Genomic DNA, 24583 nt, shown 5'->3' with positions numbered 1-24583 from the left:
GACGCTGTTTGACGCAAACATCCGCGAAAGGTGGGCGACATCAAAGGCAACACAGATAATTGGTTCGAGCTGTGCCAAAGCGGCACGGTGCGCGACAGGTGAAGATTGCGGGATTACCGTAGGTGCAGCCCACAAACGCAATCACGAAGGAGAAATTTCGCCCCGGAAACTGTCGGTGTCACGTGTGTGCATGTGTGTGTTTATTTATAGGATGTTGCTCTTAACCAGCGCCGAGTATCTGATCCAGCCGGATTTCGGATAGCACGCAGACTTGGTTACGGAGGATAAACGACGTCTGATAAAAATCAATTTCTTCGGCCACTCGAACATTACCATATTAATTACAACATCTTTTGAGTGGATAAATCAAAAAAGACCCCTGTCGAGCTGCCCCCCCCCTCCACCTTGCACAAATAAAAAAACCAATAGCGCAAAATTATAAGCTATTTATGAGCTTTCATATTCCGCAAATTAAAATTTTTAAGCTCGTCACGCTGAGCAAGAAATTAATGTTTTTTGTGGGGGGGCTGAGTCGATATCAACTCATTCAAAAAAATCGATAACAAAAGTTTCGCGACAAGTTTTTTCGAAGTCACGTCACCAATTATAAACTTTTTAAGCTTAGCCCTTGAAGCTCAAAACCCTTCGAAACACGAGAGTATTCATTAAATAATTTGACAAACTATTTTAAAAAATCTGAGAAATTTAATTGGCATCTCATCAATATTAAATAATCGATCATAATTAATTATTTAAGATAAAATAGCTGAGTTTTATCGATCAAATTCATAAACTTTTCATGGTGCGATAAAAAATATTCACTTAAAACCAATTACAAGTGTAAAATTATCCTTCGTATTTTATCGCTGCACTTTATTTCATTTCATCGTGTCACGGAAGCAATCCTCTTCCGCCTGAAGGAGGATTATCTAACCAAATCTAGACGAAATGAGTTTCTTTTTTTGCTTTTCAACCCCTCTCGTCACTGCGTTCTGCCGTTTCGCTAACCATGACTTCTAACAGAAGTCTCCCTAAGTCGCTCGTTCAATCTCGGAGCCCCAGCGCTAATCCGACTTGCCTATTCCCCAAAAATCGCAATAACATTTTTTACATTTCTTCGCCTCTCCTTTTAATTTACATACAATTTCACCGCAGACTTGCCGTTCTTTGAACAACTTCTTTCAGATCTCGGAAGTAATCAAGAATCCCGATAAGTAACGCCGAAAAGAGTGTTTGGCTTTAACATTCACTGGAGTGATTTTCCCGCGCAAACGAGAACGGGAGAAAAACATAATGAAGAAGAAACGTAATAAGAAAGTTTCGACACGCGTTCCTCACTGTGTGTTTAATATTTTCTTTCATTCGTTGTGTTTTCTTAAACGTTTGCTTGAAATAATAACTCGTCAAATATATATATATATATATATATATATAATAATAAGAGATGTTGTCACAAATACGAAACAATCCACCATACAGAAATCAAGAAATATCAGCATTCAACTATTTTTTCAGATGCAAAAAGATTGGAACTCTCTCTCTCTCGCTCTCTTAGTGAAGTAAATACTTTGGAATATTTGTAAACCATAAACATTTAATAGAAAAAGATATATTTATCGTCAGAATTTTAGATACGAGTGAAATTCGGGAAAACCTTTGAACAATATACCGATACGCTTACTATGCAAATAATAATATTTTTGATGCACCAAACGCAATATCAGGATACTCCGCGATTCCATCGCAAACGGAGCGCAGGATGAAATTTTAGGAGAGACAACCGTGCGACTGTGCCAGATTTTATCAGATTCTCTCTTTCTCTCTATATTCTACAAAAAAGAAGCCGCGCTTTATTCGACCCGCCGCACGAAGATTATGGGGATAGAAGCGGAAAGCAGACGTCTGCTTATTGACAGGTCGTCATTGATTTTCTGCCAAATCGGACGAATCACCGTTCGTCGGCTTAACGAGCTGCCCCGGTGACTTTCGCTGACATCTCTTCACGGTTCACAAAAGCGTCATTCGCCTTCCTTTAGCGCTGTTTGCGAAAATCGCCATTATTTTAACCCATTACCAAATGAAAAATTCAAAACAATTTCAAAAGGATAATTAACGTGAAATTACTGGATACGTAAAAAATTGAACTTTTTCTCAGGAAAAAAAATTAAAGTTATGTTTTATTCAGTCCGTTCATTACGTTTCTAACAATCCTAATATACTTTCTGCCGTATTAATCATTGCACAATTTTAATTATCTGCACCGGGATATGAATAAGCCGCACCAGCGCATCGATTTAACTAAAATCTCCAGCATAATGAAATTATTCTCGTGAGAAATGAGAGAGAAAGAGGAACACCTAAAGAAAGTGAAATTACCGTGCCAGAGATGCGCTCCACCCTCTCCCTCTTGTCGAAGATTTCTTACTTTATGGATCAGGTCGCGTACTTCCCGGAAATTTATTCCACGTAGTAAAACCGCCCTCGCTAAAGTCCCGCGCGGTGGCAAGTATCCAAGATCGGAAAGTCGTTATTCAGCCCATAAATTAACATTCGCGGTCACTTACATGCGATGCACCGTGCCTCTCGAAGAACTCTCGGCAGATAAGGCAATAATACTGCCTTGCTTATAAAAATATACGATCGCGTTATCCGATAGTTAATGATAAAGCTTTCCGGTACAATCTGAGATTCCTCTACATTGCGCTTACATCTAAAATTTATGTATAAATCGATAACACCATAATGTGCTCTTATATGGTACATTTCAAATATGTTCAAAAAACGAATAAAATTAGGAAAAAAAATTAGATAAAATAACATTAAAATATTACTCATTACAGAATATGGCAATTAATATTAAAATTGCTTAATAAGAAAACTCTATAAAAAGTTCTTATTTGCTTATTAATTTAAATGTTAATAAATGTAATTTAAATTAAAATTGTTAATTACTGTTAATAAAATTTAAATAAATTACTTGAAAAATATAAAGTTTTCGATAAAAAGTGCCCTGATTCAATCGCATTAATATTTAATATCACATCAATATTTAATAAATTATTTGATTAATTTAATATCCTGTACACATTAGTTGTATATTCTGTATATCCTGCTTAATATCCTGTATATTTTCAAATAAAAATATCTCCAACGAAAATATCGCGCGTGGTCGTCTGAAAACCAATAAAAAAAAAAGAACAAGTTTTCGCGTCGCTTCAAACGATATTCCTACGGGATATCATTAACTGCACAAATGTCTTTCGAAGGTGATGTTACTAGTATCCATGCTCGAAAGGAATGCATTATCCCCCTGCAACGTAATTCCATTTTCAATATAGATCATCGAGGACGTTACTCACACCACCGTTTACCCTATCTACCCTTTGCTTTTATTACGAGAACGGTGAATTGCGATAAAAAAGCGCGGAGCTGTTTCATTCTCGTATCAGAACTTCATCCTCTCGCCAGCATCCCTCTCGCTTTCACCGGAGTGGCATCGCGCTGGGCAGATACGCATTTAAATTTATCTCACGTCGTTTCACGAGAGCGGGAACGTAATTGTGTCGTCGAGAAGTCATTAAGACGTGCTTGTCGCGACCGCTTCCTTTTGAGGCACGAGAGCTAATGATAGACGTAGTTTAAATACCGCGGTTTTTTAACCAGTTCAATTAAAAGTGTAATAGACTGCATAAACAGCTCTAATTAATACGACGTAAGCGTGGCATGAAGTACCCCGCTTTCAAACGTCACTGTAAACCAGGAATTAATGCGTTAAACTTAAAATTGAGATATGTGCTGCGTAAATTAACAACGCTGCATTTAAAAAATGTAGGATCTGTACACTGCACATTTTTCGAGAAAAGAAAAAAACATACAAAATAAATACTATTGATTTTTGACAGAGTATTTTAAAAGTTTAATTTTCCAAAAACTATTACTCTTTTTTAGATTAACTCATTTTCTCGCACAACACTACTCAATTTATCTTTTTTGCACAAGAATTTTTTCGCATCCTGAAAATAACTGAAAAATAATCTCAATACCCTGAAGTGCATCAACGTTGATAACAAAAAATCGTCACCAAATTCCCAAACGTAGTTTACGGTTTGCAAATTCGAAGAAGGATTAAGCTTTGCGTCAATTTGCATACATAGCCCATCTATATAGTCGATCACTTAGCCGGTCGCGATAAAACGTGCAATTTCAGTTGCAAATCGTAAAAAAACGGTAATTGGTTATTGAGTTCATTGATTTTCGAGAACGGATTTACCTATCCACTGCCGCGCTTCCCTTTCTCGTTTCTTCGTCCCCATGCATACGGCTCATCATGAAATAAATAAATCCGATGCGCATTCAGCATATAGCGCACATATCCGAATTCAATTTTCTGGCAAGGTCCCTCGCGAGGGAAGGACTACTACCCATAGGGGTGCTACAAAATGCCACGATAGCTTCGGTAGCAGCAATAGTTCTATTCTATAGCCGTAGTCAAAGCAAGCAAGCAAGAATATGCACAAAACAATTTTTTAAAAAAAGTCTACACTGTAGAGTTTATGTATGCAAATTCATATTTTTTTCGAATCTAAGCAATTTTCGTATGCAAACTTATTTTCAAAATAAAACAAGGTTTTTTAGATAAAAAAAAATAATAGTAAAACCACATAGCAATCATAATTATCGCAAAAAATTCCGACTAAAAATAAAGTTCTCTCAACAAATCAGACACGTGCATATACATATGTATTAATTAAAATACCGTCGTGGTAAATATTTTCAAGCATCACACGATCTAAGGTTAAGCGCAGATACATTTTCCAATTTTACAATGTTCCGTAGACCACGAAAACTCGCAACGAGCTTTAGTGGGCTTCTATTGCAAGCGAAGCACATGCGAGGCAGAGAAATCGGCGATGAGACCATCGCGGCCTGGCATGGGTCTCTCGAATTTCAGTGGCAATCGAATAACCCACCGCGAAATCCGTTAAGCAGTTATTAAAGCCCCGGAGAAACTTGCTCGTCTCGCGGTAGCTTCCGCACTCTGTAGAAATTTCAGTTATTTCTAGTAGGGCACAAATCCGATTTAGATATTCCGCTGGAACGCCTGGATGTGCCGAGAATGGCCGTTTCGGGGGGGTGCAAGTTAAAAGCGCAGGCACGCCGGTGTCCCATTCGTCGCAGCACGACCGCGGTAACTCTGTTTCGCGGAACATTACGTCCGCATTAGCCCGGAGAAACATATTCAGCTCGTGGTTGTGGCATACCGATTAAGGAGCCTAAGCGTACGAGAATTGCCGGATACATGTAATAAACGAGGTTTATAACAGAGAACCGCGATGATATTCCAAGAATCATATTATTCAAATAAATGCTAATATCTATAAGATTTGCAACTTAAAATATTATAATTTCTGCAAAAATTCCATTCCATTTGTGAGGTGCACATAAAAAAATTTTCAACATTATTATTAAATCTCAAATATCCGATCTATCTGTTATAAGGTCTGATATGTTGAAAACGGCGCAAAGAAGCGCGTGATAGAATATAAAAAAATCTGAAGCTCGGGTGATAAAAGATGTTATACGTAAAATATAGCGGAGCGCATGAAAATGTCTCTGCCGTTACGGCAAGAGGAAAAGCCGGATAAAAGGATTCGTACAAACAATAAAACACAGAATCATGGAAAATACTTAACGAGCGCATAAAACGGGAACCCCGTCGTAGACGAACATGAAAGGCAAACAGCGCGAGGGTGGGAGAGGCAAAGCAAAGATGAGGAGGAGCTCTTGGTTGTAAGAATAGGTGCAGGTGAAAGCCGATAAATGGAATACGAAAGAAGAAACGGTGAAGAAAGTGAGACGCACCTGGCGCGCACGGCGTAGAGAGAAATTCAGAGCGCACTGGAGTTACAATATAAATGATCCCGTCTGCGCCCGCGCTTCCAACCCCGTCGTGAGCTCAACCCCGGGCCGACCTCCATCCCGGGCCATTTACATATCTGTATTATTCAAGCCCGACTGTTATTCAATTTCTACGCAACTCGTAAATGCATTATTATTTAATCGAGTCGCACGCCGCCGGGCAGGGTTTGCCATGCGACGCGTCGCGTTCACGTTCATCGCGTACAAAGGGTGCGCGGACGAAGAACAACGAAACGTAGAAACGACAGAAACGTCAGTTGGCGATTTGCGCCGCTAACTTTTCATCCGTGGTGATATTAATTATTAACGCAATTTCACGATTCTTTCCGTGTGTCAATTAGAGCTAAAACGAAAGTAGATAAAGAAATTCCGAATATATTTGAATATTCGAGCCTCGTTCATTTTCGTTTTTCATATAATCGGAGCTTGATCATTTTTATAATTCACGAATAAAAATTCTATTTCCGAACAATTGAATTAATATCACGCTACTCTTTCAGCTTTACGCGGTATTTTTATATTTATAAAATTTTTCATGGTTACACGAGCGATCTGTTGTACGCGCGCTTTTATATTTGCCGAACAAAGTTTGAATTCTACTCCGCTAGTGCTAATACAAATATTCAAATATTTTCAAAGTCCTAATCTCAATATGTACATTTCCCATAGCCGCGACGATGAAATGCAAAATTTTCCACAAAAATCTCGATTATTTCACGATGCTTATTGCCGCGTCGAATTTTTTGCATTGATTTGCATTCATGGCATGAAGCATAGCCATTAACCGAGGCAATTTCATGGAATTTAACCTTCAATCATAACTTCATTAACTGCTGCCGAGGGAGAGCTACCACGGGAGCTTACGTGGGAACTAAAGTGGCCTCAGAGTACCCCCTGCATATCATTTGTATAGCTATAACATTCAGATAGCGTCGTGAAAGTAACGTCCGCCCTCTTCGGTTATCTTTCTTTCTTTTTAACTGCCGATTCTCTCCCCGCGACGGGTTTTAGAAAGCCGGAAAAAAGAAAAGCCAGCGGATATATTTCACATGAATATCTCCCAAGGTATGCCCGAACAAGAATGGCAAAGGTAAAATATCTACCGCCAATGTAGAAAGGGAAAGGGAGAACGAGCGACAGGGGAAGGCATGATGAAATGAATGAACTCGTTGAGTACCGCTTTTGCATATTAATGGTTATACGTCGTTAGGGAGGGGACTATCATATCGCTACGGCATGAGGGGAAACGATGAAAAAGAAACATTAACGCGCCGTCGTTGTTTCCTTGATACTTGAACACTGCTAAATGTCGGATTGAAGTACTCCCTCAACACTCCACTCAATACTTGGTTGTTGCTAAAGTACAGACATTTCTCTATCTTTCCACGATAAATAAAAAATTTTTAATTTGTTGAAAAAATTCTTAAACTTATACAAAACATTCATTTTTTAATTTATATCACACAAAAAAAACAAAAATGTGAATAATTCGTAGATTATCAATGAGAATAAATACGTGGAAAAAATTTTATATAAAAAATTCCTATGTACAGTAGTTGCGGACTATGAAGAAATTAAGAATTAAAAATTTTTACTATGTTTTTCACGTAATGGCCATAGTATTTAAAATTACAATTATAGTCCGCCGGCTATTGCCGTATCATAAGTAATTTTTAATATAAAATTTTCTCCGCGTATGACTACTAATTAAAGGCAGTACGAATATATTTAAACAAGATCTTTCTCAAAAAGGCAAGCGTATTAATGTACGTACGTAGCAAACAATAAAAATTTATAAATAAAATTAATATAATAATTACAAAAATGCCGACATTATAAAAAAATAAAAAAAAAATAAAATCTTATACAAGATCGGAAAATTCAAATCCAACAACAGATGCTGAATTGGCTTATTTTGAAATCGCAAGAGGTAATATGGTGCATCGCAATTTGATCAGAGGCCAGCGGACGTGGCGTACCGATCCTGGCCGAATTACCTGAAGCACCGACGTGGAGTGGAAGAAGGACGCTATGAGAATGCAAACATATGGTAGCGATCGCTTGAGCAAGCACAGGATGTAAATTTCAGCCCTCGCTTTGCCTCAAATCCCCCGGAACGTCGATTCGATCTGATTATTTCAGCCGTGTTGCCACAGCGAAGTAAAAAGGATAATACCACAATGCGAAAACAATGCAAAAAAAGGAACAAGATACTCGATCGAATTTAGTAAATTGTAAAAAGTTAAGAAGTATAGGAATTTGCACTTTAAATATTAATCTTGCCATTGTATGGTTAACTTCAACTCCTACAAGCGCTTACGCAGCGCAAAACGCAAGCTGATTGCAAATAATGCACATTTTTCGATAATATCTCCATTCTGCTAAATGTAAGAGAAGAGAATCGCATTAGAGGGTCGCTTCAAAAGTTACGCAAAAAAGAATAAAGCTCGGAACAAATGTTGGTAGTACATCTGTTGTTTACTCTACGTCTTGTACTAAATAATTCCCCGTTCGTTCCTATGGCTTCACGCCGCTCGGAAGGAAGACGAAGTTTCCACCCCGATAAAAGTTCTTTCATACCTCTCGAAGCCACTTCTCCACTTCCTCGACATACAACCAGTATCCGGCGTCGCCAATCTACGTATTTTAGGTACACGGTACTTTCAGGAAATGTCAAAGATGACTTTTTTCCGCATTACGGTAAATAAGAAAAGTTATTATGGTTATACAAACTCGATGCTGAAAAGTGGTGAAAAAATTAATGAAACTACCCCGAGTATTCGCATTTGCGGAACTGCGGAAAAATCACGCGAGCATGTCGTCCTCGTAGAGGACATCCTTGCGTAGAGGAGAAAAATTTTGCAGCAACGTAATAATATTTATTTCATCCAAGAAATATAAATTACCGAGAAATATAATATTACCGAATTCAATTTATGATTAAAATTAATAAACACGTTACTATTTTAATAAAATAATAAAGTAATTTTAATAAAAAGTTTACATTAAGCATTAATTATAAATATTAATTTTATATAATAGTATTAATTTTCGCTTCGTTACAATAATACAAAGGGAGATGAATATAAATACACACCGGCAAGAGAATCCGAGAGATCTTGGCAAAACACATACGTTAGTTAACTAAACGTGTACAAATTGAATAGACACGAAGAAGGGATCGCTTTTACGACCGCGGCATGCAAATTTCGTCGCTGCGTTTCGCTCCCTTCCGTCAAGACTTTTCAATTCAGCCTTCATTCATCAAACGTTCGACTTCGAAGAGAAAAGAACACATGGGCTGACTCCTCGCGAGCATCCATCACCCATTCGGTCTAACAAGTTGGAATCGAGCGAAGAAAGGAGAAAAATCGCACCCAAGTACAGCACATCTTCCTCTGCTCCCTACTCTCATACTTTGGACCGAGCACGAGTCGATGAAACGTATACTTTATACATGGTAGTACCGTTCTACTCGCAGACAGACATGAATAAGTAAAACCTTCCGGTATGCTGCGAAACCTCCTCGATATCGATCGCGATTATTTATAAACGTTCTTGATGAAGTATCCTTGTCACGGATGACAAATAATCGTTTGCTCCGCTCCCTACCTGACCTCTCTGGCTTCCTTGCTACAAAATCATTAACGAGTTCGAGAAGCAATTTCGAATATCTAATTGTCCAAGTTATCAATTTAACCTGTTCCGCGAATATCGCAACATTTTCAAATTATTCAAACTGTTTCCGCAAATTGAGAAACAGGAAATGGCGTTATTTTTTTTTTTTGGTGGAAAATGAAACTTTTCGAATCATTATTTTTTGAACTGTGAAACAGATAGCAGAATTGCGATAACAATGACATCGAAATACTTGTGCGGATATTGCACAGATTAAACGTATTTCGACAAGTCATATTTTCGTAACCGACGAAAAAACTTGTCTCGCGGAACAGCCGCCAATTTCCGCAGTTGGTTTATCAGCGCGAAACAGATACTACTAGACTATTATGTACACCGTATGCAAAGCCATCGGGATGTGGCCGAGTCGCAAAGTACACCCATCCAGATGCATAAAGTGTGTGCGGACGTAGCCGAAGCGGAAAAACAACTTCAATCGACGAAACCAATGTGGGATCGACTGATTCCGCTTTCCCCGATAAAATCCGTACGCACATGCATACACCCTTTCGCCAGAATATATAAACTTGTCTTTATTTGCAGATAATTCTTTTCGTCACTACGTCAAATCCTTCATGTATCGACAAATGCGATTATTCCTTTTGTTTCTATCAATTCTTTAACAAATTTAAATTCGATTTTTTTAGAGAATAATCGAGAATTTTTTATTTACTAACTAAAGTATAATCAAAGATAAATAAATAAATTGTTATTTTTTTTCTTCAAGACTTTTTCCCTGTGCAGAAAGGGAAAAGCAAGAATAATCGGTTAACGTATAAAGATTGCGCGAGGTTCAGACACGCGGAGATAATGGAGTAGTGCCTCAGACTACTCACGTCGTAAAATAAAACAGTCTGGATGTCGGCGCTGATGTTTTATATAAAACACACTGTAGGTGAATACTGCATGACGACTATGGCACGTTGGCAGGATATAAAAGAGAGATTAACATTTAACGACTTTGTCAGCCCGCTACCATCTATATAAGAAGATGCACATGACAGTGTTGTCGTGCTCTAAGCTGTAGAATTCAGTAGAACAATTTGTAATTCATGCGATCGTAAAACGTTCTTTATTACGCTGACGTTCGTGACAAAGGGCGACGGAAGGAAGTTGAGCGCGCACTTGTCGCTCATGTAATGAGATATTACCAGTATATTACAATAAATAGATATCTAATCGATAATTCTATTGTACCTATAGATTCTACAAAGTCAAATTTATATTCCCGAAAATATAAATTTGATGCAATAATATAGAGAAAATCGGTTTCCAATTTATAAATTTGCTTTAAAGTTATAAATTTCATGTGGAAAATTCTAATTTTTACTTAAATTAATTAATTATTAATTTCTAAAATTCCTAGTATGACAGAGATCAATCGGTCGCGCTTCGCGTACTTCAACGTGTATATAATAATAACGGCTTTAATAATAATAATGGCTTTTGTAGAATGAAATGCTTTACATTCTACACCAACAAAGGTAACATTTCCTATGAAAATTCAACCACAACAATTATTTTTTTCATTAAAGTGAACTGCTGTTGCTTGCAGAAGCATAACGTTAAAATTAAAAGATTTTAAACGTCTACAGCAGCTACTATTGTGTTGGTAATGAACAGAGATAAATACGTGGCGGATCGTCGCAAAATCTCGGTACTGAATAGCGTAGTTATTCACACATAAATTAGGCGCATGAAATGAATACCAACGGCGCGTTTAATTAAATTTGTGTCGTGATATATGCGCCAGTTATTACAAATCGTTCCTGCAAGGGAAACGCATCTCGAATGAAATCATGTATTTATATATCTTTGTTCCTTCGGATATTTTCTTAACGAAAAATGCACGATGCTATTATAGTTTGTATACACGTTCACGTTTCTCTTTTATTTTTTCCTTTCCAAAATGTTTCAGTAAACTTCGTAATTCAATAAATCAGCAGTCGTAACGAACTCTTCTCCGTAAAGGAAGGAAAACAACTCATTACTTTCATACTTTAACCTAATAACAGACTTTGCTCTTTATAATTAGGCGGACGTAAAGTAGGAGCTACTCTTTTCTCACGGGGTTATGTATGCAGAGAGGATATAAGTTTCGCGATAGACTGAAGTTGTACCGGCAATCCTCAGGGGAAGCAAAAAGTGCTAATGAGCGACGCTTTGAAAGTACCAAGTTTTAACTCTATTTCGAAGGCGCTACCGGAGATTGTCAATACATGATATTTTGCTTTTTAATCCGATTAGTCTGTGTACTGCCACAGATTTCGTTTAAATAGTTTTAGGAACGAAGAAATGCCAATAAAAGTTTATATCAAAACTACAAAATTGAAAATAAAATTTTGGAATAAATTACTCACCGCCCAGGTCTGCAAAGAAGATTTCGCGAAGAGCTAAAAATTCCTCCTCCGGCGATATATCCGCTCTTCCGAAGCAATCGTTCTCAGGCCAGATTTCTCTATAATATAAATTTCAATATTTTTTTTTCATTTAAATATAATAATATATTTGTAATATTAAAGTAACAAGTTCATTTCTGACAACAACGGCTTAATAGCGTTGTTACGTTACACAAGCTTGAGCTTATTATGTTCTAATATACAGTAATGTAACACTTTTGTATGCATAATTCATTACAAGCTGCAGAAACTTCATATTTCACAAAGTTGTAAAGTTCAACATTTCGCATACTAGATATTATGTTATTTATAATTTCTTTGGCGCAAGCTGCACCAAATGAAGAAATAAGCAATTTCGCAATCTCGCGTTTTAAAACAAATAGATCAAAGAATCAAGTTCTGAAAAATTAAATTGCAATTTTAGATTGCGTTCATAAAATCAATTACAGGCAAAGGTTTTTCTCATCTCAACAGTTTTTCCAATTATAAAATGCCTCCTAGGATACGAGATCTATCCCCCCTATTATATCAAGATCACGCAACGAATTTCTCGTCACATAAATCGTGCACTGGTTCGTGCACTGTTAATAAAATCGACATGATTAAATAAAACGACCATTCATTATCTTCACACGAACAGGGAAGAGTATAGTGTAGCAGAGGAGTGGCGCGATGAAGAGTCCGAGTGGCAAACTCAATAGGTCTCGTAGAAGGTTCCTTTGAGCACAAGAACCTTACCACGATCTACACCAACATCGGACTCCTCCCGTCAAGTGCTCACATCCAACCCTCATTCTTCGTCGACTCCACCTACGCTCGTCTATCGTTGATGCCGACACACATGCATCTCCTTTACAAGGTACCTGTGTATCTTAAAGCTACGAGGCGCGAAATGCCACCATCACCATTGAACAAATAAATAGAAGGTAATGTGATGAAAGAAGAATAAAGATTAAAATAGCAATTTTGATCTATTTCATTTCTGTCGAATTTATTGCCAAAATTTATCACGATTTGCATCAGTGATTAAAAATAATTCTTGCAAAACGCATTAACTGCAATATTTGATTTAATTATAATTCACTAAAACTTCTAATGATTTTATTTTTTAGATTATTTTCTCTTTTTTATTTCGTATAATATTCTCATTTATTTCTAATCTCTTATAAATTATTAGTCTTTCAACGTTTTCGTTAAGAAAAAATTGCATAGAAAATAGATAAAAGCTAACTTAGTAGATGTGGAACACCCAGTATACTTTATGAGGATTCAGAAAAAAGAAAACAGATGGTTGTATGCGAACGTGACTAGAGGACAAAGGTAAAGTCACGTCTTCAACGCCCCAAAAAAGAATGTAGAGCTAATGGTGAAACACTTTTAACCTTGCATTACATGACAAAATTGCTTTCAAACATCTCTTCGTCTGCTTTAAATTTTCAGTAAAAATGTATTAATACAATTTTCTTTAATTACATATATGTTATTAAAAAACTATCTCAGAATATATTCTGTATTAAAATCTTTTATAATTTATAATTATTATGCACTCACACACACAGTAAATTCCGTTTTAAAATATAATTTTCAATCTAATTTTATAATGTATTTAGTAGTTAAATTAAATTTTAAATATATTTCAGAATTTAGTCATATTTCGAAAATTTTCTAGTTGTTCCATTTTGCGAAAACAATTCTTGCATTCAAACCGAAAAGAATAAAAAAATTACAAAATTTTGAAGGCGCAATAAAAATAGTAATATTACAATGACACTTTTCCATCGATACTCTTACGACATAATCGCAGCTCTCAGCCATAAAAATAGCAACGGCGATGAAAATCCTTTCTATTTCACTCTATTGTCGCAGCACCGTACGATTGATAATGAAAATCGTTCCTACTTTACTCGGTCCTAATAGCGTCAGAGTCGCATTAAAATCAGAGAATTGGATTTGGTCACTTGACACGAAATCGCACTTAGTTGCAATTCCACCATATAAAAGCGGACTGTATGGACTGTTCTAACGCGGATGCTCATACGTTTGTGTTTAGTTTTATGCGTACACACGCGAAACACATCAGTTCGTTTCACAATATACAATTCTAGTTGGAATCGAGTCCGAGCATGATCCGTTCGCGTTTACATACATGCGACAGAAACGTAATCCATACGACATACATTGAGTGAGTTGTGACTACCGTGTGAAACGTTAAGAATAGATTTGTTATTTAAATTTGAAACACAAATCGTTATGGAGGAAATTCGAATAAAGTCATAAATTAGAACTTTTTTTAAATTAAGCCTGCAAATTAAATTTTCTTAAGATTTCGAATTTTATTCAAGTAACCTATTTAAAATAAAATAATTTTTTATCATTAAATTACACACAACCAAAACTTAATTTATAAAAAAAAATATTTCTAATTATAACCAAAGATCTTACTCAAGTGAGAAATCTGGTTTTATCATTTGGTATGCCAATCGCAATTCACGCTGAATAATGCGTTTCAGAATCGCGGATCGAAGAAGCTTGAACTACTTTCGAAAGTTTTTCGAAATTCTTCCCTCTGAAAATGAATCCAATAAGCAGACGTGGAGAAACCGCTAAAGAAGAGGCAGGGTTCTATCCCCGAAACGGAAGAAGTGGCTCGTACGACGCCACTGCTGGCTGCTAGCAGCCTGAATAGAAATTCAGCAGCATACAATCCCCATTATCCCTCGATTTGAAGTTCCGCGACAATGGAATCTCTCAGACGCGCCGTGCCCGTCGACGTAGTCGTTCGCCGTCTCAACGTTCCGACATACAAGCCGATACCGCTTTGCCAGACATGAAATGGATAATTTCGACACGTCCATTCTCGGCGAAGGAGATTCGAAGTGATGAATCAGCCTTTGGATCTTGGATATTAAACTGTCACGGAAAAGAGTCCTTAAAAATATATACGCGTTGTCGCGCTTCCAGTAAGAGAAGTCAATTTTTAAAAAATAATTGCAACTTTAATTTTCTTTTAGTTTTTGCACACAAAATAAAAATCATCCTAGAAATAGCCTGTATACTTGTTTTAATTGTTGTTACAAATAAATTCAAAAGCAAAAATTCCGAAATGACTAGTTTTCGCAAACAAAAAAGATATTGCATTTCATATTCACATGACAAAGACAGAGAGAAGAGAATGACGAATAAATGCAGTTTTTCCTGTTGTAATTGCCTATCTTATGACTCTTGAATTATGCAATCCTTAAGTTAAAATCACTGTAAAAGAGACGCAGACGGTGCAAGTGGAAAATTAGGGGACTAAAACCGGTAGCCAGACGACGGAGTATTTGCTAGGCAAACGAAACGCGATTACCAGAAGCACTACCCGTAACTGAGAAACGAAGACGTGTACGCGAAGAGAATAGAGGATATTACATTGTTTATATTACGTACCTACGTATTACCGTAAGTGTCTTATTAATAATATTGTCCGCGCCCGGGCATAGTCTATGTTCGACGCAGTCAACAGTCTGCTACTTTTATCCTCCTGTGTACACAAGGTCGGTATGGTCCTGCAGACTTCCATTGTGTACCGGCTATAGTAAACACTACCCCTTATCCCCTCCTCCCTATAAAATGGACGTTGGAATATTACGACAATCTTCCAAAGTAGTTCGTAGCGATGATACCGGAGTAAAGAAAAATCGCGGAAGGGACTATAATTTCATAGCTTTGCGATAAAAGGAGACAGCGACGATAAAATGGACCTTTATCCCCGCGGTTATATCACAGCACTCCAATCTGACAGAACTAATAAAGTTAAAGATTAATGGCAGAACGTTACGTGTCTTGTGTGTTCAGCTGAAATTGCGTCTTAGTGCAACGACGGCGTTATTTTTAAATGTCACCGCAACTTCGACGCGATACGTTTCAAATTGCAAAGTGCATTCTCAGGTTAATAAACGCTATGCTTAAACCGCATTTGCAAAAATCATGCTGCATAAAAGAAGTGACTTAAGAAACTCACGACCCACGTGTACACGTCTGCGTTGGCACAAAGGCGAAAAAGCTTTGAGAAGAGCATAAAAAGGAATCTATTTACACGCCGACGAGTTTATCAGCGAAGGTATATCGAATCTCGCAAAAGCATTGAGGCGGCGATTAAACCTTAGAGCGAGAAGGGTTGGCGAGGTGGAACGCAGAAACAAGTTGACGGAGGGACATGACTCATAGGCACATTTAGAGGTAGAACACTTCAAAGAGTTCGCTGGGTACCCGTTCACCCCGGTGAACCGGTGTATACCGACGCGTTACAAGAGCGCGGCGGATCCCTTTCAGATTTAATGTAATGTAAATATCCGCGGCAGTGCAAACGCCTGGCTTTTCGCCAGTTAATTGGCCGTGTGACTGGTCGATGCACGGGACCGAAAAATTTTAAACAGATCAATAAGCGCAATTAACGTATTACGCGGATTATGATCACAATTGCTGATAAAAGTTGCACAATAATTGCAGTAAGTTTTCCATTCATTATTCTTTATCCAAGTTTTCAAAACTATGTATTGTTGATTTTTAAATAAGAAAGTAATGAGAACATAATCCAAAGATAATTTATAATTTATGAGAGTTTAGAATAGAATTTCATTCATAATTTTATGTGCCAGGTAATTTGAAAAACATGAGAAGTATCAGAATACACAAAATATTACTCATGTTTCTTATATTACAAAGCACATAAAATTAAAAATGGATTTCTATCTTGAATTCTCTCGAAAATTATAAATTGTATAAAGCAGGATTAATAAGTTATTTCATAGATCACATAATATAAAGATAATAAATATAATTTTGTTATATAATTAAAAGTTTTGCATCCATACCTCATAAATTTATATGCTTCGTTATATGTTTGGGCTCAAAGGATCAAAAGACCAAACTTACAAAAATAAATTCCATCTTCTTACTGGCTTTCTAACTCTAACATAATGAACGTCTTTGTTTGCCAAAACAAAGCCTGTACAACGCTCCAAAATTCCAATATAATTAACTGACGTACCTTAAGATTATCTCATTCCGTAAAAGAGAATTAGTCTGTTATAAAAATATAAGTGGTGGTAAATATAACAAAAAGATCAAAAGAACTTTTATTGATTATATTAAAAAAAAAAAACAGCGTGAACGAAAAATTAAACGCTGCGAAGTGGAAGTACGAGTTACTGTGTGAAAAACACAAAGCCGATTTTTTACTATGTCGGAACCAATTTCCATATAAATTTCTACATATATTGATTATACTATATATTAAATTACCACGTTACAAACTAGACATTACATGAAATTTTTTACCGTAACAAGCGTTGAAATAACAACGTTTCTCGTGCACTTCATTTAAACAAGATAGAAAGGTTAGAATCTCTTGCTCGTCGTATCGCATGACGACGGGTTTAGTTGGCGCGAGACTGATTCTCAAAATAAACAATGAACAGCGTCGACATCGCTCCGGTACGAAGAGTTTCATGACAACGAGTTACTTTCCTGCAATCGCTTCTCAAAATAAACACGTTTCCTTACCTTGCTGCACGTAAGAGACCCACCGCCTGTTCCAAGTTCTTCCGCCGCATGAATTTCTGGATTCTCTTCATGGCGTCCGTTCTAAAAATCAAGACATAAATATAAAACACAAATGCGCGGTTTCTACCGCTTCGAAAACTCCAATAACGACGTAAATATTATTTCAGACACGCAATTCTAAAAAGAACGTACTTCTGATCGTCAATCGACGTGTCTAAAGTTGCATCGAACGGTATCATTTCCGGTATAACAGCATCTCGCATTACAGCAGATAATTCAGGACCGGTAGCGTCCCAACGTTCTTCCAACGTAGGAAGAGCCGGAATTACATTCTTTTGAGCAGACTCTGCTTAAAAAAAAACAATTTCGCGCATGAAACGATATCGAACTCAATTTTCTATCATTTCAAGCACTTCAAGTAAAAACTTACTCTTTCGTTTCTTAGCTTTTTGCCTCTTTGGCTTCACTTTTTGAACTATGAGATGTCGTTGGCCTTTTTGGCAAAAATGCTCAAGCATTTTCAGAAATATGTGAGCAGTCGTCACTAGATCTACTAAGTATAACCTGAAGGATAAGTGTATTTACGTAGTCACATTGTTTCATACAGTATAATAGCAAGGATGACGGTGAACTTGAATCACCCTTCTTCCTTGCAACAAGAAATTAATTCAATCCCGCCACTCGCGCATTAATTTGTCAATCTAGTTCCGGCAGCGTTACTACAGCGAAAGCTAAAGTTTGACGGAGCCGTCGTCCTGTTTTCGTCAGCGTCGCCGGTAACGTCAAAGTAGCAACACGGCATTGCGGTACGTCGCGCCGCCCTTACATTTCCGTCGTGGAAATCCGCGCAAAACCCGTCAAACTCGTAGCAAGTTGAACGCCCACCGCCTTTTCCCATTTCGCCGACCGGAAGGTCGATAAAAGTTGTTTATTCCGCCGAGGAACCGTAGACGGGGAGGAAGAAAACGCGGGTGGGTGCGAGAACCGGCGAGACTAGCCGCCGAAGGAAGAGAAATAGTCGAAAAGGAACGGCGTCGGAGGGATGCCGGAGTGGCTTCCTGGCTGGTCCGAACCGATTGATCCGAAAGTGAATCAATCTGTCTGCGGTAGATAAAACTTTCGGTAAAGAGTTTCTCTTCTCTTCGCGCGACGCGGATTCGCCCGGTTCGCAGACGCGATTGTTCACCGTAGGACGACGTCGCGTCGCGTAACTTTTCGCGATACCTGCATCACGTTTACTACGACCTGCTGAAAATTCGCGGTTTATTTCGCCAATTCAAAAGAGAACGATTACCGACTCTAGTAAAAAAAAAAAAATTAAGAGGATAACGATACGATATCAAATTATATTTTTATATTGATAATCTCTCAACTTTTTAAATAAAAATCAATATATCAAATTACGCAATTTTCTAGTCACCATCATGATGATGAAATTTTACACACTTACCGTGACATTTTAGTTTCATCGAAGCATAAAAGCTGAGAGAATATTGTTTCCCGATATTCCGGAACGTAAAAAATATTGCTTTTGATTATTTTATTAGATTTCCTAACACCGTCATCTGTGCTTTTATCCATTGCTATAAGAGTGTTAAGAAGTTCCTAAAATGCGAAACGTATTGTCGGTAATTTATTTCGACATTGGCATGCGATACTAATTATCGTATAACTTTTTACCTGATACGCTTTTAACGCTAAATGCAACCTACGAGCCCAAAGCGGTATCTTTTTCTTATCAGTTATCATCATCTCGTAATATTCTTCCATTTGTCTTTGTACTAAATGAAATACTTCGGTGGATATAGTTTCGCTACAAAAAAAATTAGAAAAATAAAAAAAATAATAGCATTGTCACTTATAGGTATATTAATAGCATTAAATGTTGAAATTTTTAAATTCGTGCAAAATCAAAATGTGTGAAATTGAAATGGAATTTTTGATACGCTTGTAAAAAAAAGAATTGGGGTCAAACAATCTGTCACTAAATTTGATCCGATAAAAGCGGAACATCGTCTGCATCGACGCGTGATATTCTATAGATAACAATCGTAAACAAAATTCGAGCCATGTGATATACATACGTATATGTATATTGTTTAAACGAAAAATGTGCAAATATACAAGATGAGTTTACCTAACTTTATGATCTGGAATAACTTTTATTTTTTTTTTTTTAATTTCTAGTATAAACAAAAATACGCAAATTATTTATTGCGTGCTGTTGAACAGCATTGAAAAAAATTATATTAAATATTAATACGAAATTTCCTGCAAAATTTTGCAATGGATATTTAATAATTCTTTTCCATTATCGTGAAAATTATTCCATGCTTTTTATAAAATTAGTTGGCTCACCCTGTACACGCGGACGCTGAAAAATTTTGTCCTCGGATAAGATCTAAAAGAAAGCGACGATGCGTAAAACGAGTTCGGAAACTGTCTACTTTTTTGCCTCTTTAGCCAGGGTATGCGAAAATGTGGACTTCACTATGAGAAAGTTGAAGTGCGAAGATTTACCTAACATATTTCACTTGGAACTTGTAATGGCGATTGAATTCCATGAAAAAACGTAGTGCCCACAAATAGGAAGTCGTTTCGAACGCTTCGCCATGAACAGCATTAATAATGCAAGATCTAGCGAATTTCATCACAGGATTGTAAGCACCGCTAAGAAATTCTACGCAAAATTCCTTTAGAAAGAGCCGCACGCTAAGAGCGGATGTACGCTCCCCTTTCGTATCTTGTAGACCGATTTTGTCTTTGCGTCGCTTTACTCTTTTCTGTTACAAAAAAAGATATGTATAATTTTCTACTAATCTATGTACAGATTCACTTACATAAGAAACTTCTGATTCAAAATGACGGATGACGGATTAATAATCGACTGTTTGCAAAATTTACCTTATTGTGACCGAATTCTAGCGCTTCAATTTTTTGATATGGTTTATGGCATATCATTTGATTTTCTCCAATGGCTTTCATATTTTGCACAACATAAGTACCGCCAAATCGTGAATGCCTAATTAATTACAGAAAAAAATATTAAAGATTAAACCCATTTTTCAGTTAAAAGCACTTTCAAAGTTCAAACAAACATAGTCGATTTTATATTACGATATAAAATCTAAACAAATTTTATATGCATTCCGAACAAAATAGAATTTGTCTTAAAATTTTGAGCAATCCCTTCCCTCTCGCCTCTATACGCACGCAAATGGAGAAACGGGAATAACTCCCTCGCTACTAAAAAAGGAACCGATCATTCAAATCCAATTTCATCCATGACTCCCGAAGATCCAATCAATGGAATAGAAGACAGCTGTCACCGGCAGATAGTTTCTTAAATGACGAAGACACGCACCCTATCCACTTGCTCCTACTTTTTCGCGAGAAGCCCGGTTCCATCATCTTTCTTCAAATATTTTTTAAATAGATAGTTAACTTCCCAAAATACATAAAAACGTACGAATATCTCGTCACGAATAAAATTAAAATAAATAATTTATAATTTACATTAACCAATCAAAAATATTAAACTAATCTTTCAAACATTTAGAAACATTTTATAGTTATCAAAGGAAATAAATATATAAAATAACGAAAAGATAAATTAACATAAATAAAATAAAGATAACAAAAAATGTAAAATAATTTATAAACACAATTCGAGATTATATTATATATTATATCGCGATGAGTATATATGAAATGAATGATATACATAACACAACCGTTCAATTTTTGTGACTATGTTTACTATTGCTATCAAAGAGAGATCTGTGTTCGTGACACAGCTAGGCGCGGCTTTATCGTTTTCCGATCAAATTATCTTTCCATCGGTCGATAGAAAACACGCGGAAGGCGGAGAGAAACCTTCTCTCCGCGCTTCCAGTCTCTTTCAAGTCGTAAAAAGCCTTTCGCAAAGACGTGGATGCGCGCATCCATGGGCTTCTCTTTCCACGGGTGCTCGTTACAAGAATACGGCTCGCTTCTCTCCAACAAGTGGATAAAAGCTTCCATTCATGCTTCGAACGATCCTATCTTAAAAACTAGGTCATATTCATTACACGCATTTCGTGAGTTGCACCGCACTGCCGCGAAATTCTCCAAAGGTATCCGTCAAATAAAGATCGACGTCTTTTAGTCATCCCATTTTTAAGATTATAAGCTTTTAGCTACAGATGTTCATTAAAACTGTAATTACGCGGTAGCTGTCCAGCAGCGCGAATGCATTCTCTCGTGTTTCATAATAAAATCGTGCGGATAATACAACTAACGTATGAATAAAATTGAAGGAAGATGTTATTATGGCAATTGGCTTGCACTGAATACGGAATAAGTTCATTAAAAGCTTATATCTAAAGAGAATTTTAGTTTCTGAGTTATTAGATTAATATTTCCAAGCATTTAAATAAAATGTAGTTTGTATAAATGTTATTTTCTTTAGATTATTTTAAACAACCATAGTTCTTATAATAAATTAAATAATTTTAATTTTGTTAAAAATTAATTTAGACAATAATAGCTTTCTCTTTTACAATTACTTCACACAATTGTAACATGAACATAATCTAACTCAATATGCGTTCATCTTAATCTTGTAAAATCTCATTACTGGTCTCATTACTAATTTTATTTATAAATTAGTAATACTATTATCAATAAATGATACAGACTCACCGCGAACCAGCATATTTTTTCATTTTTTCCATCTTTTCACGTAATTCCTTTTGTCGCAAGTCTACAAGTTTAGCCTCGTCATTTTCTTTTTCAGCAGTACTACGCTGCAATCCAGATGCAGCCAACTGGCTTGCATTTTGTTCACGTAACATTAAAGATATTACCTATCCAAATAATAAAATAATATTGTTATTAATAACAAACAGAAAGGAATAAATTATTAAGTAACAGTATTATTTTCCTAGTTATATAAGAAATAAGACAAATAAAAATTTAAGTTGTGTTTTGTGTATACCTCTAAAATCTGCATGTGATATTGTTGTTCTTTATTGTTACTGCCAATGAACAACAATATATCCACAATACCTGATGCATGAAATGCAAATAATATCTAAAAGAAAAAAAATCTTAATCAAAATCATTTTTAACACACCAAGTTAAAAAATGCAAAACTCGTCTGAATGTTAATTCACCTCATCATGAACAGTGGCATCATTATCAGCTCTTTTATCATTATCATTAGGTGGTACTTGCAATACATTTCTAATGAAAACCAATATTCTTTCAATTATTAACTCATCTTCCTCCCCCCTTTCTGCATTATCCTATAATATAAAAATTATTTCACAATCAGCTCAGTATTCATTAGGATATTCCAAATTTTGCCACTTACAATACTTAGTAATGTCCCCAAACGCCCAACTACTGCCAACCATACACTTTCATCGGTTAAAGCTGCCTTATACTCTTGTAAGTACAAAATAATTTGTTGATACAAACTATATGTTGTTTTCTCAGTTGGTATTTGCTCATTGTAAATTAAAAACGCGGGGCTTGTTAAATTAATAATCAATCTGTTAAAAAAAGAAGAAAAATAAAATTTAATTATATCAAGAATATGAGTCATATGATCTCTTACACAACCAAAATGTTTCTGTTTTAGTATGCTAATTAACACATACCGTAATAAGATATCCCATAGTTCAGTATTATTAGCATGATGTATAAAAATCCTCACAAGATCTGTTTGAAGTAATTTTGTTTGACCAAGAAAACGTCTTATAGTGTGAGTATCATCATCTCTTTTAAGATATCTGATAAGATCTTTTATAACATCTATCAACAAGTTATACAAGTTAATTACATTATGAAATATTTAATCTATTTGAAATAAAGCAGCTCAAAATAAAATATAAGGTAAATATTTTTACCTAAGCAATGCTTGTCTAAATGGTAGTCATTTCCATCAAAATATCCAAGCCCAGCGCAAGTGGCTGTGAGCTCAGCAGAAAGATAATCTGTCATATTTGAGTAATTTATATTGCAAAATCTTTAATGTGTTTCAATCTTTATATTATATCTTCTATCTTTTTGGTTTGTATGAACGATTAATAAAGAAATTAATAATGTATATGATCCATTAGCCCATATGAATGTATAAGAACAAATATTTAAAATAAAAATTTTACTTATCTTGGTTTCTTTATATAATTTTCGTCAGAATTGTTGTGTAGATGTTAATGTGTAACAAATATTATTCATTTATTTTATAAAATATAGTTGCTTTAACTTGTCAAAAGTCACTGATAATATAATAAGCACGTTTTAAAATATTCGTCAGCGAAATCCTGAGAAATGTGCTGAAAACTTTTCAAAAAATCAAGTTAACAATGACACACACTCATTGTTATGTCCTACAGTCAACTTTGTTGTATAACTTTTATCAATTCTCTATACCGGAAAACATCACACTCATGAAATTCTAGGTTATGTTACACGCTGAATAAGCTATGCATAGAATAAATAAGCACTGTGCACTTTCGACAACGAAATACGCTCTCATCTGGAACATTTATGCGAACAACGTGCAACAGACTGCGTCAAATTGTCACTGCCGCGTTTTTTTCGAGCCAACCGAAATAATCGCACGCGCGCATGCTGTCAGCAACAGGTGAGAAAAGCGCGGGTACTAAACCGGTCTCGCCGACCATATCATATGATTAGTCGGCCACGTTCGAGCCTTTTCGCCTCGCAACCAGTTTAACTAAACGGCGGCTAATTCATGTGACAGAAGTATTATATGTATAAATTACCTTTTATTTATTTTTCTAAAATGTATTTCCTATAATCTTTCTGCAGTTTGTAATATTTAAAACATAGTACGTATAATAGAATACAACAAATAAAACTATACGAAAAGACATAAAATGCATTAGAAATGTGATAGAATTAATAATTTTTTTGTTAAAAATTTTTGTTAAAATATTGCACATAATATGTGAAACAATATTTCTTATAAAAACTGGAATATTTCTTGATAAAAATATTAAGATATCAAGTTATATATTGTATCTGAT

General features: G+C 35.9%; 1 protein-coding gene across 3 annotated transcripts in view; it reads right to left on the bottom strand.

Annotated features, from left to right (window-relative positions):
• Window positions 1-24239, bottom strand: part of LOC105672163 (circadian regulator timeout) — a 96570-nt gene extending 72331 nt beyond the window's left edge. Inside the window, exons 1-15 of one of the 3 annotated variants that reach the window (XM_067353371.1) lie at window positions 23964-24239; window positions 23438-23873; window positions 23189-23342; window positions 22900-23080; window positions 22700-22831; window positions 22522-22617; window positions 22227-22390; window positions 20448-20565; window positions 20064-20326; window positions 19224-19356; window positions 18994-19148; window positions 17974-18107; window positions 17736-17889; window positions 17544-17624; window positions 11958-12055 (exon numbers count right to left, since the gene is read on the bottom strand). In XM_067353371.1, coding sequence (XP_067209472.1) covers window positions 11958-12055; window positions 17544-17624; window positions 17736-17889; window positions 17974-18107; window positions 18994-19148; window positions 19224-19356; window positions 20064-20326; window positions 20448-20565; window positions 22227-22390; window positions 22522-22617; window positions 22700-22831; window positions 22900-23080; window positions 23189-23342; window positions 23438-23531 — 1957 coding nt within the window. In that variant the 5' untranslated portion in view covers window positions 23532-23873; window positions 23964-24239. Of the gene's footprint in view, window positions 1-11957; window positions 12056-17543; window positions 17625-17735; window positions 17890-17973; window positions 18108-18993; window positions 19149-19223; window positions 19357-20063; window positions 20327-20447; window positions 20566-22226; window positions 22391-22521; window positions 22618-22699; window positions 22832-22899; window positions 23081-23188; window positions 23343-23437 lie in introns of all 3 variants that reach the window. The other 2 variants (XM_012366902.2, XM_067353372.1) reach the window with 2 other exon arrangements.
• Between the last annotated feature and the right edge of the window lie 344 nt (window positions 24240-24583).

The sequence above is a fragment of the Linepithema humile genome, chromosome 4 (assembly GCF_040581485.1).
Source record: "Linepithema humile isolate Giens D197 chromosome 4, Lhum_UNIL_v1.0, whole genome shotgun sequence".
Taxonomy (NCBI): domain Eukaryota; kingdom Metazoa; phylum Arthropoda; class Insecta; order Hymenoptera; family Formicidae; genus Linepithema; species Linepithema humile.
Note: the sequence above shows the minus strand (reverse complement) of the source record. Positions and strands in the feature narration are given on the sequence as shown.